Below are 15,733 nucleotides of genomic sequence, written 5' to 3'. Positions count from 1 at the left end.
GCTCCATCGTGGGCCGTTGTTATGGCTGTGGCCTGGGTCCTGCTGTGCGCCTCCTGCTCCGGGCCCCTCCTGTCCCCTCCCTCCTTCGTCGCCTCCCTGGTCTCTGTCTGCCGGCCCCCTCCCGGGTGTCCATCCTCCTCCTAAACCTCCTCCCAAGCTCCCACCTATGCCTCCCTCTGTTGTTGTTACCGGGAGGGGGCGAAATGTCAGACTTTTGGACCTGTTTTGCCCCCGTAGTCCTTCCTGTGTTTCCTTATTTGGTCATGTTCCTGTCCTCGTTAGTTTGATTATGTTCCACTGATGTCACCTGTGTTCCCCTGATTGCCCTGTGTTTAAAAGTCCTAGTCTGTTCAGTTTGTGTTTGTCAGGTCTACTCGTTCTCTACGTGTGTTGGCTCAAGTTCCTATTGTGGATTATCTCCTATGGTTCCTTGATTAAAGACAGTTCTCGTTTACTCGTGCCTACTGCGTGCTTCCTCAACAGCGTAACGTGACAGGGGTGGGGTTAGGTGCTCCAATGAAAGTATACATTTATATAAAATGATTTCTATTTTTACAAATGCATGCAAACCATTCAATTAAGGCAAACAACTGAAAGCACTGGAGGGCCCTGCACGTTTAAAAGTAATGCTAAAAGGGTAACCTAAGCGTTAAGAAATGACGCTAAAGGGGTACCTTGAGTGTCAAAAAGACCTGACCAAGTGTCAATATGTGTTGGGAGTGAGAACGTGTTAAAAAGAACACCAGTCCAAATCCTTGAGAATGGCGAGAATTGCTTAAATGTCCAAATACCTGCAGTACTGCGACTCTCTGACACAAGAAGAAGTGCATACGTCTGCTTAGACCCTGACATGATGCTAAGCACTTTTCCACATCAAAGGCCGTTTTTGTACATACTGTAAATGGTGGAGTGGATTTTAGCACAGCAAACGTTTTATAAATGAGGCCCCACACCTCTGAAAATTTCATTTTGGGGGAGGGGACGTGGTGCAGACATTTACCAGACAAAAATATGTGAAAAATTGTGTCCCGTAAGGGTCAGGTGACAAACACCCCCCCCAGAATCTCTTAAAAAAACCCACTGCAGGTCAGCTCTGACACTGTTGTTGTTCCTCATGTGAATGAATAAAGCTCTGCTATTGTCAGGTCATTGATTACACAGAGACTCAGGCATCGCATGCATATTGATTTGTGGCATGTTGAATGTTCACGGGTGGTTGGGTCATTTGAAGGACACTCACCAATTTGGGGGCAACTGGGCTTTAATTACCATGCACATATAAAATGCATCATATGCTGTTATATTGCTTGTACCATGAGAGTACGAGAGTATCATGCCCCTGGTAAAAGCAAAAATGAATTCAAGAATCTTGCCAGTGGGACAAAACCAAAGAAAAATAGTCTGCTTGATGTCTTTCTCCTCTGTGCATTTTAAATGTTTTTATTCAAAATAATGATTTGTTGTTCAACATTTGTGATGTTTTCTTTACCAACTGTGAAATATGGATTTTAATTGTGCTGCAGTGGGAGGAAAAAGCTCTCACGGTGGGAGGACTTGGCTTCTCTGTTTTATTTACCCTAATGAAAAGCTTTTAGTCAATAAAAGAAGGATATTGCTGGATTTAGCCTGACACACATCACAAACCATCTTCACTTACAAGTCCTGCCATGCAATATTGAGTGCTGTTGTCTTGGGCTTGGTAACGGTTCATCGCACAAGGCTTCTCATTCTGCCTGACCAGAATTTACATTTAAATAGTAGTGTTAAAGGGATAGTTCACCAAAAAAAAAAAAAAAATTGTTACCATCATGTTGTTCCAAAACAAAACAGCTGAACTTTGTCAAACTTTGGCCACTTTTGACTGTACAAATCCATAATAATTCTGTAAGAAATGTGGTCCTTAAGATTTCCACACATGATACAAGTTGTTATGTTCTGCCTACAGTAGTTAACAGCCTAATGGAGTGGCAACGACTTAAATTTTTGTTTGTGCACTAGTCATTCAGACTACTATTATGATATTTTTATCTTGCATTTGCATTTTTTGAAGCTTGAAAGCTCCAGTCTCCATTCATTGGAACTGCATGAGAAGAAGAGATGTCATCCAAAATTTCTCCTTTTATGTTCTATAGAAGAATGGAAGTCATACAGGTTTGAAACGACGTGAGGATGAATAAACGATGACAGGTTTAAATTTCCAGTCAGACTATTCCTTTAAAACAAATCTAAACTCTCTGTGCTACATCCATTAATTTCTAAACACATACTGTTTACGTTCTAGAATATTTAGTATGTAAACATTATAATTCATTACCTTCCAAGCAAACACAGATCCTGATCCCAGCTCAGTGAATGATCTGTTTATCAGGACATTTCACATTTGGTTCTGGCTGTATCAGTCATTTGTTAACCAGTTAATCGGTGTGGGCACGCTTTAGCACGGGCCAGTGAAATCTTATTTCTACATAGCTGCTGCAAATGAAAAATGATAAATTAGTTTTTTCATTGAACAAGCCTTGTATTGGCAGTTGAGGCAGTGCTCAGTAGTTGTGTATGTACACACACATACACACACATTTAGTAATAGATTGCAATCATTACACTGAAGATGTTCTCATGCCAGCTGTATCGCTCGCAAACACCACACAGCCTCATAACACAGACATTATGGGAGTTGTTTATGCGAAGGGTAGTGTAAATTCATTACAAGTGAGAAAACAATCACATGAAATAATGACGGATGTTACGTATCACCCAAATCTAGATTTTAAATGTATGCATATCTTTCACATTTACTATAACCAAGGGCACAGCTACTCATTTACTCAAAAGATGCATCAAACCCATTTAAAATATATTATATTACACTGCAGTATGATTTTTAAAAAATGTTTTTGAAATAATTCCTTATGCTCAAAAAGGCTGCACTTGATCAAAATCACATTCATAAAAATAAAGATTCTTTATTGGCACCGTGAGGAACCTTAAACATCCACGGAATCTTTCCATTGAACAAAAGTTTTTTATGGTGGATAAAAGGTTCTTCAGATTATTCAAATATTCTCAGTAAGAAAATAAATAAATAAATAAAATAAGAATTGTTGGTAACACTTTATTTCGATAGTCCACTTTAGACATTCTATTAACAGTAAGTAACTTTGCAACTACATGTCAGCTAGCAGTTATTAGAGTATTAGTAGACTGTCTGCGTAATATCTTCTAACAATTTCTTTGTCAACTTATTCTACTAACCCTAAACCTACCCTGTCTACTCTGAGAGTTAGCAGACATGTAGTGGCAAATTAATGAGAATTAGTTGACATGTAGTTGACATGTAGTTACAAAGTTACTTATAGTTAATAGAATGTCTAAAGTGGACTATCGAAATAAAGTGTAACCGAATTGTTTTCTTAAAGTTTTTTTGGAGAAACAAAAATGGTTCTTTAATGACATTGCTCTTTTGAAAATTTTTTCTTTTTAAGAGAGTACAGAAGCAGTAACTTAAAATAACTGTTGTCTATTTAAAAGCATTTTTAAATGTAACATAATATATTAAAGGAACAATCCACTACTTTTTAAAATAGGCTCAACTGCGTAATATCATTGCGCCTGCTGCACCCATGGTACGGCAGCAAAGTTCCTTGATTATTACGCCGGAATGAGAGTATAGTTCCTAGCCATATTTAATTTACAGGAATTTATAGAATTAAATGTAAAGAAATGTAACATTTTGAAAGTGGAGGCATGGAACCCAATTTCATGAGAATTCATAAGTATTGCACAAATTGTAGATTTGGTATGAATTTGTATGATGTGTACACGAACATCACCATGAATGTCCATGGATTTCAAATCTGGATTTAAATTGGAATTAAAAACTAATGTGCATGACCCTGTGTCCAGCAGAGATGTATGTACATTTGCACCAGAGTTATGTGAGTGGAAGACAACAGACAGCATACAAAACATAACATAAAGAAACATGGAGGTGGCGAGAGAAAGGAAAATATAGTGTATATACACACGAGATGGAAACAAGGAAGAACGCATATAAGAGAGAGAATTCAAGAAATATAGTGGCCATGATGAAGCCTGAGTGAGGGAGAGAGAGAGCCACCGAACCCCATAAATCAAGTGGCAGTCAGTGTGCTGAATCAGGGACATGAGGTAAGGTTGATTGTGCCTGCGAGAGACAATAAACCCTGTAATCATCCGTCTCTGCTGCACAAGCCCGGCAATTATCTGCCCATACCTGACCGCCACTTCAGAAAGGGCAAAATCCATCTCACTTCTTCCCCACTGCTCCCACACACACAGCTTCTTCTCTTTTACTTGCATGCACACAGCGGATGAATATATTCACACCTCAACTTATGTCAAGGAGAAACTTAAAGTCTGCAGGAATAAAGAAGACTTCTAGTGTTGTTTGATTTGTTTCATCTGAAGGCCAAAACATGGTCTGCACAAGTATGCAGATGCAGGCGAGAATGCTTACCCAAACACACGCTTGTCATAAAGTCCTATTATATATCATCCAAATGCTGGCAACTTAAGACAGGAAAAGAGTGTCTGACTGACATGCAAAGCAGCCTGCCAGTTTGTTTTGGTTTAATGAGATTTTTAGAGGTGATTTTTAAAGGAAATACATAGACCTGAAACTGAATGAATGAATGGATGAATGAATGAATGAATGATTTAATTGACATAACTCAAACAAAGCAGTATATGCCATTCTACTCATAGGTAACTAGTTACCTACTACTAAGTGCCTGAAACAGAACTTGATTTATTTATTTATTTTTTCAAACATTTTATCTTTCTAACCTGGCAAACAGTAATTAGTTGCACATGTTGTTTCAGTTTTGTACCTTTGTAAACATGACTTTAAATTGTCCCCCATGCATAACAGTAACTGACCTGAAAGAGAAAACTGTAGAACGAAGAACTGTATAATAAAGTTTGATTTGCAAGATGCTTTTTTATTTTCTCTCACGTGTCATATTCTCACTACCTGTCCTTTGCATGGGACAAATAATTGCTTTTATTGAGTTGATGTGTGCCGGGAGGCAGACAGGGGTTTGCTATTATCCTAGAAATGGTCCTGTAGCAGTAACACATATTTACTCCTAGTAGATTCATAGTCAAAGCTAAGTGGATTTACAGAATTGGCATTATTTATTTATTTAATTTATTTATTTATTTATTTTTCTTGTTTGTTTGTTTGTGAAACCAAATACTTTGGAAAGGCGCTCAAATATTGCCAAAATATATACATACAACAGCATTCTTCTGTTCTTTGGATATTATTATTAATAGTCACCATCTTTTTGGATCATTAAATCAAATGCTCTGCAAATGCGCAAATGCTGCAGGTGTCATGATGATCGCAGGCACAAAGGTGCAGCTTTAATTTAACCTGGCTGTTTATTAGCTAAAAACAGCTCACTTACAGATCATAATTTCAAGTCATTTTAAGTTGAGTTTGAGCGAAAGTGGTGATATCTGAGTGGGTGAGTTGTTTACTTTGTAATTAGTCTTTCCATTTCCATCAGTTTGACCCATTCCGAATGATTTGCAGACCAAGTGTGAGCATTATCACACTGACAGGGCCAATGAACCAATATTCTAGAGCCGAATGAACCAAACATATATAGGCACTGCCTCCTGTTGTCACGGCGCGGTTAGGAAAAACACCGTGTAAGCAAGGGTCTGGGTCCAAATGTCCAGGAACGGGCGTGAGGTACTGGGTGCAGCAGACGAGGTCTCTGATGACCCTGGGATGGCCGCCTCGGGAGAACTGTGAGCAGGCTCTGTAGCCAGGATGGGAAATGGCGACCTCTGGTGGTGAGAGGGAGAACACCAGACGCCAGACCCTGACACCTGTCACATGACTTCTCACTTGTATCAGGTTGTTCGCCCTCACATTCACTTCACACTACAAGTGCTCATACTATCTAATCCTACATAGGCTTATTGTAAATACGTGCCTCTACCTACATTTCTGCAAAACTAAAAAAAACATACATTATGTGAGAATTACTGCAATTTCCAGTTGAAATGGACACTAGAGGCAGTAAAACTCTGAATCTTTTCACACAAATTTTGATTTACAGGGCCAGAGTTTTGATTAGGAAAGCCTAATTTTCTCCCAACATTATGTTATGACTTAAAACAATTTTAACATGCAGTGAGATCTGAAAACTGAAACTTTTGAACATTAGCGTCACATATACAGCTTCATATGAATGGGTTTTCCAACACAGGTTTGCTCGGTAGCTCAATGTTGCAATTGTCAGGTTTTGCTTTTCGTTAACAGTAATATCGTAATATCAGTGTTGCAGAAACGTCACCACAAGCACATATTTCCAATAAGCCCGAGTTGATCTAATCTCATGTTTTGCAATATAAATGTTGTTTTGTTTTTGTACAGCTGATTCTTTTCTTTTTAGGAGGCACTGCCTTCCTTCCTCTTCAAAGAAAACATCTCAGGATGTATTTCTGGACCAACATATTTTGTTATGTTCCTGTCAAACAAACAGAGTACTAAATCTATCCAACATTCAGTCGCAATCCTAAACTAACACCGACAATCAGAGGAATATGACAGGCCCCAGCCTTAACCTTACCCTACTGATCCAGAAGCATTTCTTACTTGGCTGTTAGCTGATCTTGGAACTAAACAAAAACCTGTACTTAAAACAGCTAACGAAAAATAGAATCCTTCAGATGGAATTAGATAGCGACCCATGCCAAAATTTCTCAGTGGCCAGCATCTCAGTGGCATAGCCATCCATGTTGCGTCAGGGTCATGTCATTTGATGTACGTGTCCATGTGACGTGCCAAGTGTCAACTTGACTCGATGTTCCTGATGAAGTGCTTTAATAAACTCTCTTAATCTTCTCCTGGGGTTCCAGTAATAAGGATTACATTTCACTGCTGCCTTTAAGGGAGGGATGCTGGCTGGGCATGAGGCTTAGCTTAAATCTAAGACAATAATCTGAGCAAGAAGCTATAGTGTTTTAATGCAACTTAATTGCTATGTTATGAGTTTGGCTGTCTAGCATTAGATGCAGGTGCCTGCTGTAATTAGTAATAATTTAGGCTGTCATTATGACTCATTCATTTAGTTTTCATTATTAAGTTCATTATTTAAAACATAAATGCTTTAAATCATGTCCCTGAACCCTATACAAATTCATTCATAAGCCATTGGATAAATCCAACCCTGAAGTAGGCCCTATTACCTAAACTTGACATATGCCTGTCTATCAATTCAAAACTTTACTTCTTTCTCATAATAATGCAATGTCTTGTAATCTTCATTTTGGGTCTTTGTGACGAGAGGGTAATATGTGACGTGAGTAAATGCTAATGTGAGACACCTGCGCCACTCACTGGTCTCGAGTCCCACGGAGGAGCTCCGGAAGGATAAAAGGAGGAGTGACGACAGTGTTGGACGAGAGAGGACCAGGCCTGGATTTTATTTTGTTTTGTGTGCGGCAGTCGTCCGCGAGGGGCTGCCGCTTTACTTTAATTTTGTGTTTGTTTATTTTATTAAAGTTTTGTTCAAATGTTCGCCGGTTCCCGCCTCCTTCTTCCCGACCTACGAACGTTGTTACAGTCTTTTTTCAGCAAATATTGTTATGTGATTAATTGCAATTGCTATTATAAATTATACTGTACATCATTTTAGGGGTGTCACAATATATTGCAACATTGTAAATAATCAAGGTCTTTCTTAAGGAAACATTGTTATGTGCTTAATTGTTATTATGTCGTAAATAATCAAGCAGCAGTAATTGTAGTATCTGGTTGACACTCCAACACAGTAGGAGGCGGTATCACACCTCAATGCTGTTTGCCACACATCAGAATAAATGAAGGAGATCTACTATCGTGGCTCCCCTGTGTGGGAGTTTTATGGATTCTGTAAAAAGATAGGGTGTCAGATATCCCATTCGGCAGGAAGTGCCGATCAACAGTAGTTTTTTTGTACGCTTTTGTACAGTTATGGCTACACAATCTCTCTCTCTCTCTGCTTCTATACACTAAAAGGGTGTGTTTCACATACTTTTTAAAGTCCTGCCCTCTCTAACTTAGCTGTCTCATTGACTCAGATATACGCCATTGATTGCGTTGCATAAGACCCACTACTGGCAAACCCTTGCAATCGGTTGTACTGGAACATCCTAAGCCCTTGATCACTTGGAATATGCTATGGAGGTGAATTCTTGTTTAAATTTTTTCCCCTTATGAATTTGTTTTATGCACCATTCTATATGCCTATACTGTGGGTATGATTTGGCTTTTGGAAAAAAGTATATTAAAAATAAATAAACAAATAAAATTTTATGGGCCCTATTTTAACGATCTAAGCGCATGGTCTAAAGCGCACGGCGCAGGTGCACTCAGGGCGTGTCCGAATCCACTTTTGCTAGTTTAACGACGGGAAAACAGTCGGCGCACCCCGGGGCATGGTCTGAACGGTGTTTGAGCAAAAGTGACTGAGGGCCCTATTTTAACGATCTAAGCGCATGGTCTAAAGCGCACGGCGCAGGTGCACTCAGGGCGTGTCCGAATCCACTTTTGCTAGTTTAACGACGGGAAAACGGTCGGCGCACCCCGGGGCATGGTCTGAACGGGTTGTCCCTATTCTCTTAATGAGTAATGGGTGTTTTTTGGGCGTAACGTGCAATAAACCAATCAGAGTCTCTCTCCCATCCCCTTGTTGCGCTCGCGCCATGGCGGGATTGCTATTTACATGGCGGAATGTAATTTTCATATTTAAAAATGTTTGTGTGCTGCTGCGCATCCCTGTGTGTGTAATAAGCAAAGTGTACGCGCGTTGTGCACCCGCCTATAGGCGCATATTACTAACGCGCTCTTTAAATAACAAAGAAAAAATATTGCGCCAGACTTTAGGCCAGGTTTGAGTTGGTCTATGCGCAGTCTATTTTCAGTTCCTCAAAATAACAATGCGGCAACAATGCGCCTGAACACACCGCTTTTTTAGACCAGCACGCCCATGGGCGCAAATGCATTTGCTATTTAAACAACGCTGTGCAGGACGGGAAAATGAGAACTGCGTCAGGCTGAAACTACCAAAAACACGTGCGCCGCATTGCGCCGGGTGTATGATAGGGCCCTAATACTATAAACTATGACTGTGTAATAAACAGTCAGCATAAGGTAGCAATTGTGCGGTTAAATCTCAAAATCTCTAATAATATCATGCAGTCGAGTCGTGTGGGGTAGTGGTAAATTAAACATGATCTGCTGTGATGTGACAGTCGTGTTGCACTGTAGTATATGGAGCTGCTGAAATGTACATATGAAGTAGACTCGCTCCCTCAGTCAAAATCAAGGGGTTGAGGGTCTGTCCATGTAAACGTCTCTCATCCACTTCACAATGTCAAACGCACTTGAAAATAGCAGGAATTCCCTTGAGGGAAAGTTCACGAGTGTATGCCTAAAAGTGAAGTGGAGCACACACCTAGTTTGAATGTGATTAATTGAGCAAAAAAGTTAAAGATGGAATTTGTAAAGATACCACAATAATTGGCGTTATTGCAGATTCTTTGGTGACTATAATTGTGTATATAGAAAATCTGGTATTGTGACAGCCGTACATCATATCATGTATGTTAATGCAATTTGATTAAAATGCCAATCAATTTACATAATGTCCTTTGTTACATGTCCTGGAGTTTGAGAGATATGCTAAAACTGCTCTTTGTATTGTCTTTTACTGAACTGCGAAGCTTCTTGGCAACTTACAGGAAATGACCTTTAAATCGCAGTGAAACAAATCCAGGCGGAAGCTGCTATGAAGGACACATTGGGATGGGAAGGGGGGGGGGATCATTGAGCTCTCTGAGCTAGCTCTGTGTCTCATCTAATTAGCGATGTGTTTTGCGGGAAAAAACATTGTGAACTCAACCGCAGGATGCTAGCGGGCTTTAATGGGACCCGAAATGCCAGTGTCACCGCCTCAAGCTTGTGTGCCGCCATGAGACGCTTTGACTCATCGCAGATTTCCTCAACAGAAAGCACTTGAGTTTAATTAATTGCTCAATCCGTTTGAGATGAGCGATGGGAAATGATGATTTCCTTGCGAGTGAATGAATGGTTAAATAGGACACGGTGCAGAAAGGCGAATGGTAGAACAGCGGTGCGGCGTCGACCACAGCACAGATGTTGTGACTGCCGCAGAGGAGTTGACTGCAGTGCCATCTATAAAGTACGGGAAGAGCTGAATCATTGGCCAGGTGTCTTCTGGGTCAAACGGAGATTGTGACCTCTTCATGATTAGTAAACACAAACCATGGCCCAAGAACAGGTGCACTCGGGTAAGGGGGGTGATGAGGCATCGGCACTGTTATGGCCCTGAATTTTAATTAGGTAACAAAGACATTTTAGGATCCTATTGTTTTACTGCCACTCCTCATATTGTCCATTTACTTGCATGAAATTCAAATTATGTCATTATTTACTCACCCCAGCGCTGTTTCAAACCCCTATGGATTTCTTTCTTCGGTGCAATACAAAAGGAGATGTTTGGTGGGATATTCACACTGCTTTGTTTTATACAGTTAAAATGAATGGGTGTCAGATGCTGCAAACCTCAAGAATGACAATACAATCATACCAAAGCAGTATAATAATAATATTGCGGCAGTCGTGGCCTAATGGATAGAGATTCGGGTTTGTAACCCGAAGGTCGTGGGTTCGAGTCTCAGGTCCGGCAGGGATTGTAGGTGGGGGGAGTGAATATCCAGCGCTCTCTCCACCCTCAATACCACGACTGAGGTGAGACCCGCACCCCCAACTGCTCCCTGGGCGCCTCAGCATTGGCTGCCCACTGCTCCGGGGGTGTGTGTTTGTTCACTACTCACTGCTGTGTGTGTGTGTATGCACTTGGATGGGTTAAATGCAGAGCACATATTCCAAGTATGGGACACCAAACTTAGTATTGTATAGTATTGTCATATGACTCTATGTTCTAACACTGTGTCCTAACCAGATGTGATGCAGCACTGTGACACGAGATTTGTTAATCAGAGCTTTAACCAGTCATGTCAGCGATACCTGACGAGCAACAAAATGTTTTCTTTCAGTGATGTCGTGGCTGACAGGACAGGAAATTATTGTTTTGTATAATATTAAAATGGTTTAATTTGATTTTGTCTGTAATTGTGAATGATTTTTTATTTTTTTTAATTTATCCATGATAGATAATTTACTTCAGATCTTGAAAACAAATTTGAAGCAAATTTTATTCAAACAAATAAGTATATTTTATGACAAAGACTGTATCAGTCACTGAAGAAGTATTTTGAAAAACATTCAAATGGTTTAATTTGTATTAATTCATGTAAATTCCCATTTCACTGTGAGTGTGAGAAAGCAGTGTGCTTGCAGAGAAAGCCCACCAACGCGCTCTTCTGATTGGCTGTCATTTGTGATTCACTGGAATCACATTGTGTCTGATTAGCACATAGTGTCGGCAAAATGATATTTAACTCATTAGTCACTGATAATCTTTCTGTTTCTCTCAATTCTCAGTTGCATTTCCAAACTGGTGCAACATGAATTAATTTTTAATGAATAATCAATTAGTTTTTGTCTGTTACTGACATAAACCAATTGTATGCCTTCAGAAAACGTGGACTATATAGGGTGCGAGTTGTTATTTTATTTTTAAATTGTATTTATTTTTTATTTTATTATTATTATTTTTTTATTATTCTTTCTTTTTTGTAACGAACACAATTTCATGGCAATCTGAAACTAATTTACATTTTGGTGAATTGGTGTCCAATTTGCATCAATTCATACGAATCTCATTTGCTTACTCCCAGTGATGGTTATGTTTAGGGGTGCACCTTCATGCTTTCTTTTTTTCTTAAAATCGTATGTTTTTGTACAATTCACATTGTATAAATTCATACAAAATTGCCACCTTGTAATATCTCATGAGACACAGGTCATTTTATACTTTCATTTTATGGGAAAGAGCAACGTGCACCTTCTTCAGAACATGTCTTTTTTTGTCTTCCATGAAGGAAAGATTGACTTGTGGGTGAGTAAATGAAGACACAGTTTTCATATTTGGGCGAGCCATTGCTTTAAAATAGCTAAATGTGTTTTTATGAACTGTTTGAAATCGATATCCCTGTTCAGTTCTAATGCAGATAAACTGTATTAGGAAAGTAAGGTGAGCTATTTAATAAGTAAAGTATTTTAGGGCCCCAAATTCGTCTATGCCGCTCAGAACTGGGGCACATCAGTTCTAAATTCATCATGTATCTATCCAGAGATATCTGGACCTTTGCACCAGTACTGCAGGCGCTCTATCCAGACCCCAAGGACTCAAATGGGGCATCCATCCTCCATCATGCACTGCTCCTTATGTGCTACAAACCCAGCAAAAACAATTCAAATCAGCACTAACTCTTTAACTCATGTAGGCCGACCATTTCGCTTGGTGTTCCACGGGTAACTAAGAGGACTTACCTCTGTCTGTGTCATAGAGGTAGACAAACTTGTCCCACTTGTAGTGAGACAGGAGACTCAGGACGGCGCCCTTCAGTGGAGGGCGCATCTGGATGACAAACTGCACGTCTGAGTCGATGGGGTAACTGGGTGTGACGAAGGAGGTGTGGAGGGCCCCGCAGAAGGAGGTCAGCGTGTTCATGGACTTCTTGTCATAGAAGCCGAAGATGGCGTACACCCCTCTGGAGAACTGCGAACAAACTGGAAGCAGAGCACGACAAGTTTGCTTAGTTTGTTTATGTCACAGTAAACAGTAAAAAGTGTCCAAAAAAACAACTGCACAATTCTAAACCAATCCTACCAAATGGAATCCAATGATGTGGGCATGTGAATAATTGCAATAATAGGAAAATCTGTACAAACATGGAAATTTGTTTTGACTGCATGAATATAAGCGGAGAAATAATTGCATTATTTCCAGCAGATGAAAGTGCTGTGTTGCGTCCGACAGTGAGAACCCATCAACACACTCTTGCCTTAAACAAAACACAAAACTTCACGTCTGATTGGCTGTTCCTTATTCTCCCAAAACACTTGAAGCAAATGAAGCATAATTATGCACATCTCTATGAACTGATAACATCCAATTACTGACACAGAAATGTAACGGTTTGCAGAGAACCTCATCTGAATTGTTACAGTATTTAGCCGGGGGCAACAACATGGTTAGTTTTGTATGCAAGAAGAAGTAATACGAATTTGTATATTAATATAGATGCTAACTCTTAAAAGATATTTAAAAATGCTCATTATAACAACAGTTTTCACAAACAAATCATGCAATCTGTGGCTAAATTAACAGATTGTGAGAAGAAGCATCCAAATTGGTTGACCAGCAATTTTTTTTTAACATTTCTATGTTCATAATTCACTACTGGCTGATGAAATTCTGTGAAAAATCCTAGTTACCACATGTACTGTAGACATAAGTGGACTCCTACAAAACATTAACACCTCTGCCCTGCTTCAACAATAGTATGATTGGTGATGTTACAAAAGTACCTCTAAAAAGCCCATTAAACTAATTCTAAATATAGGTGTTTTAAACAATTTCAGCCCTTTTGCTGACTCCCACCAGACTGAACCTCTGAATTAGACCACTCATCCCTTCAACCACAACATTTCTCTAAAGTCTCGCCCTTCATAGACATGTCAGCCCAACCACAATGTGCAAAATTATTCAGAGTTATTATTATAATAATAACTCTTTGTAAGAGGAATAAATTATTCCTCTTACAAAGACCACAGGAACCAGATGATTCCTCTGCACAATGTGACTTTGCTGCAGCCTGAAATTGAACTGCTGGTTTTGTCTGGCCAGAGGAGAACTGGCCCCCCGACTGAGCCTGGTTTCTCCCAAGGTTTTTTCTCCATTCTGTCACCGATGGAGTTTTGGTTCCTTGCCGCTGTCGCCTCTGGCTTGCTTAGTTGGGGACACTTCATTTCCAGCGATATCGTTGACTTGATTGCAAATGATTGCAAAGATACTATTTAAAATGAACTGAGCTGGATGATGACATCACTAAATTCAATGATGAACTGCCTTTAACTGAAAAATGAGTGTTTACTATTGTCATTTTGCATTATTGACACACTATTTTCCAAATTAATGCTGTTCAGTTACTTTGACACAATCTGTATTGTTAAAAGCGCTATATAAATAAAGGTGACTTGACTTGACTTTACTTGAGAGTCAGAATGTTTCTCTTTTTTTCTCTCTCTCAATATTTGTTTTACTTTAGAGGGCCTGCTAATGTAGAAGAGACACTGAGATTTGTCACAATGAGACATTCATGTCGCTCCAGAAAAATGAAAAAGTAACATTAGCTACTCATTAAGAAAATCCTGACCTACAATATACGTATGTGCCACATTGGAAGTAGACGTAATAAAAAAAATCCATGAACAGTATGTATATAGATGGCTGATGTTAAACAGGAACATCTTATAAATCATATAACCTTATAATCAAAGGTTCTTTGTTGGAATAACCTACTAAGTGGACCAGATTTTATGCCTATAATCAAAAGTCTAACCAGGGTGGTGATTCCAAAATCCTTGTCTTCTCTATTGCTCAACAGCTGGTCATCCATACAGCTGCATTACTCTGGCACATATGTGCGATAACAGGCCTGCAGTGGAGTGACAATTATACTGTGTAGGGGCTAGTTAAGCTGCCCATCTCCTCACCGACTCTGTTGGTCTTCAACATTTCCCACAGTTTCCTCTTAATTTGGTCCAGTTCTGACACAGCATTTCTCCTGAGGGATAGGAGCTGGCTGCTTCCCTTCCATCAGTTGTCCTGGACTTATTAGGACAGGCTTTGAACAAACTCAAACCAAATACATAAATTATGTCAGATGCCTCTGCACGCAGTCGTCTCTCAACTCCAACTAAAGCCTGTTTGTGTTGGCCTGTCTACCCCAACCATCTGGATGTTTCCCTAAGCTTACTTGTTTCAGGCCTGGCACCTTTCTTTTCCTGAATAACTCTCTTCTCAAACCATAACTCTCAGTATCACTTGATATACAGACTAAGTTTGGGTTTTCTAAAGCACAACGTGCACACAAGTAGTGTTGCTTTTCCAAAAGCATCATTATCCAAGTATTACATAAATTATACTTCTTAAATAAGCAGCCTTGAACTACTCTTAAGTCCATTCATTCCAATTTAATTGGTGAAAAAGGACAAAATAACAAGTTGGACAATATTGAACAATATGTTTTTGAAAAAGGGCAACATTAATGCAACTGGTTTACTGCAAGACTACTCTACACTATAAAAAAAAGGGTTTCACATGCATGCCTCGTTTCTTAATTTACTTGACAAATGATTGATTATGACTATAAATCTTAACTCTTTCCCTGCAGAACACAGAATTTTCCATGTTTCCGTGTTCTCACTGTTATACACTCGGGGATGCTATTGCGCATCTCCTGAATGAGTCTAGAATGTCCCGATCAAAAACACAGGCGAGGAAGACGCAGAAATGAGCAATCTCATATGTAAGCATATGCATATGAAAAATAATGCGATCATCAACAATAAGCCGCATATAAATGAAAACTGCATAATGAATGAAATGTCGATCCAGGAAGTGATAAAGGACTGTGAAGCTTTGAGGGTGCTGATGGAAGCATCTACTGCATCTTTGCTTTGATCATCGTACTGAATATG

The 15,733-nt window shown here is 39.5% G+C and overlaps 1 protein-coding gene across 8 annotated transcripts in view; it reads right to left on the bottom strand.

Moving 5' to 3' along the window:
- LOC107741597 (glutamate receptor 3) overlaps positions 1-15,733 on the bottom strand; it is a 126,745-nt gene that overhangs the window by 79,394 nt on the left and 31,618 nt on the right. For all 8 annotated transcript variants that reach the window (XM_016554345.1, XM_016554346.1, XM_016554351.1 and 5 more), the window contains exon 3: positions 12,518-12,757. In XM_016554345.1, coding sequence (XP_016409831.1) covers positions 12,518-12,757 — 240 coding nt within the window. The remainder of the gene's footprint in view (positions 1-12,517; positions 12,758-15,733) is intronic.

Source organism: Sinocyclocheilus rhinocerous, unplaced genomic scaffold, assembly GCF_001515625.1.
Source record: "Sinocyclocheilus rhinocerous isolate Xijiao unplaced genomic scaffold, SAMN03320098_v1.1 scaffold195, whole genome shotgun sequence".
NCBI lineage: Eukaryota > Metazoa > Chordata > Actinopteri > Cypriniformes > Cyprinidae > Sinocyclocheilus > Sinocyclocheilus rhinocerous.
Note: the sequence above shows the minus strand (reverse complement) of the source record. Positions and strands in the feature narration are given on the sequence as shown.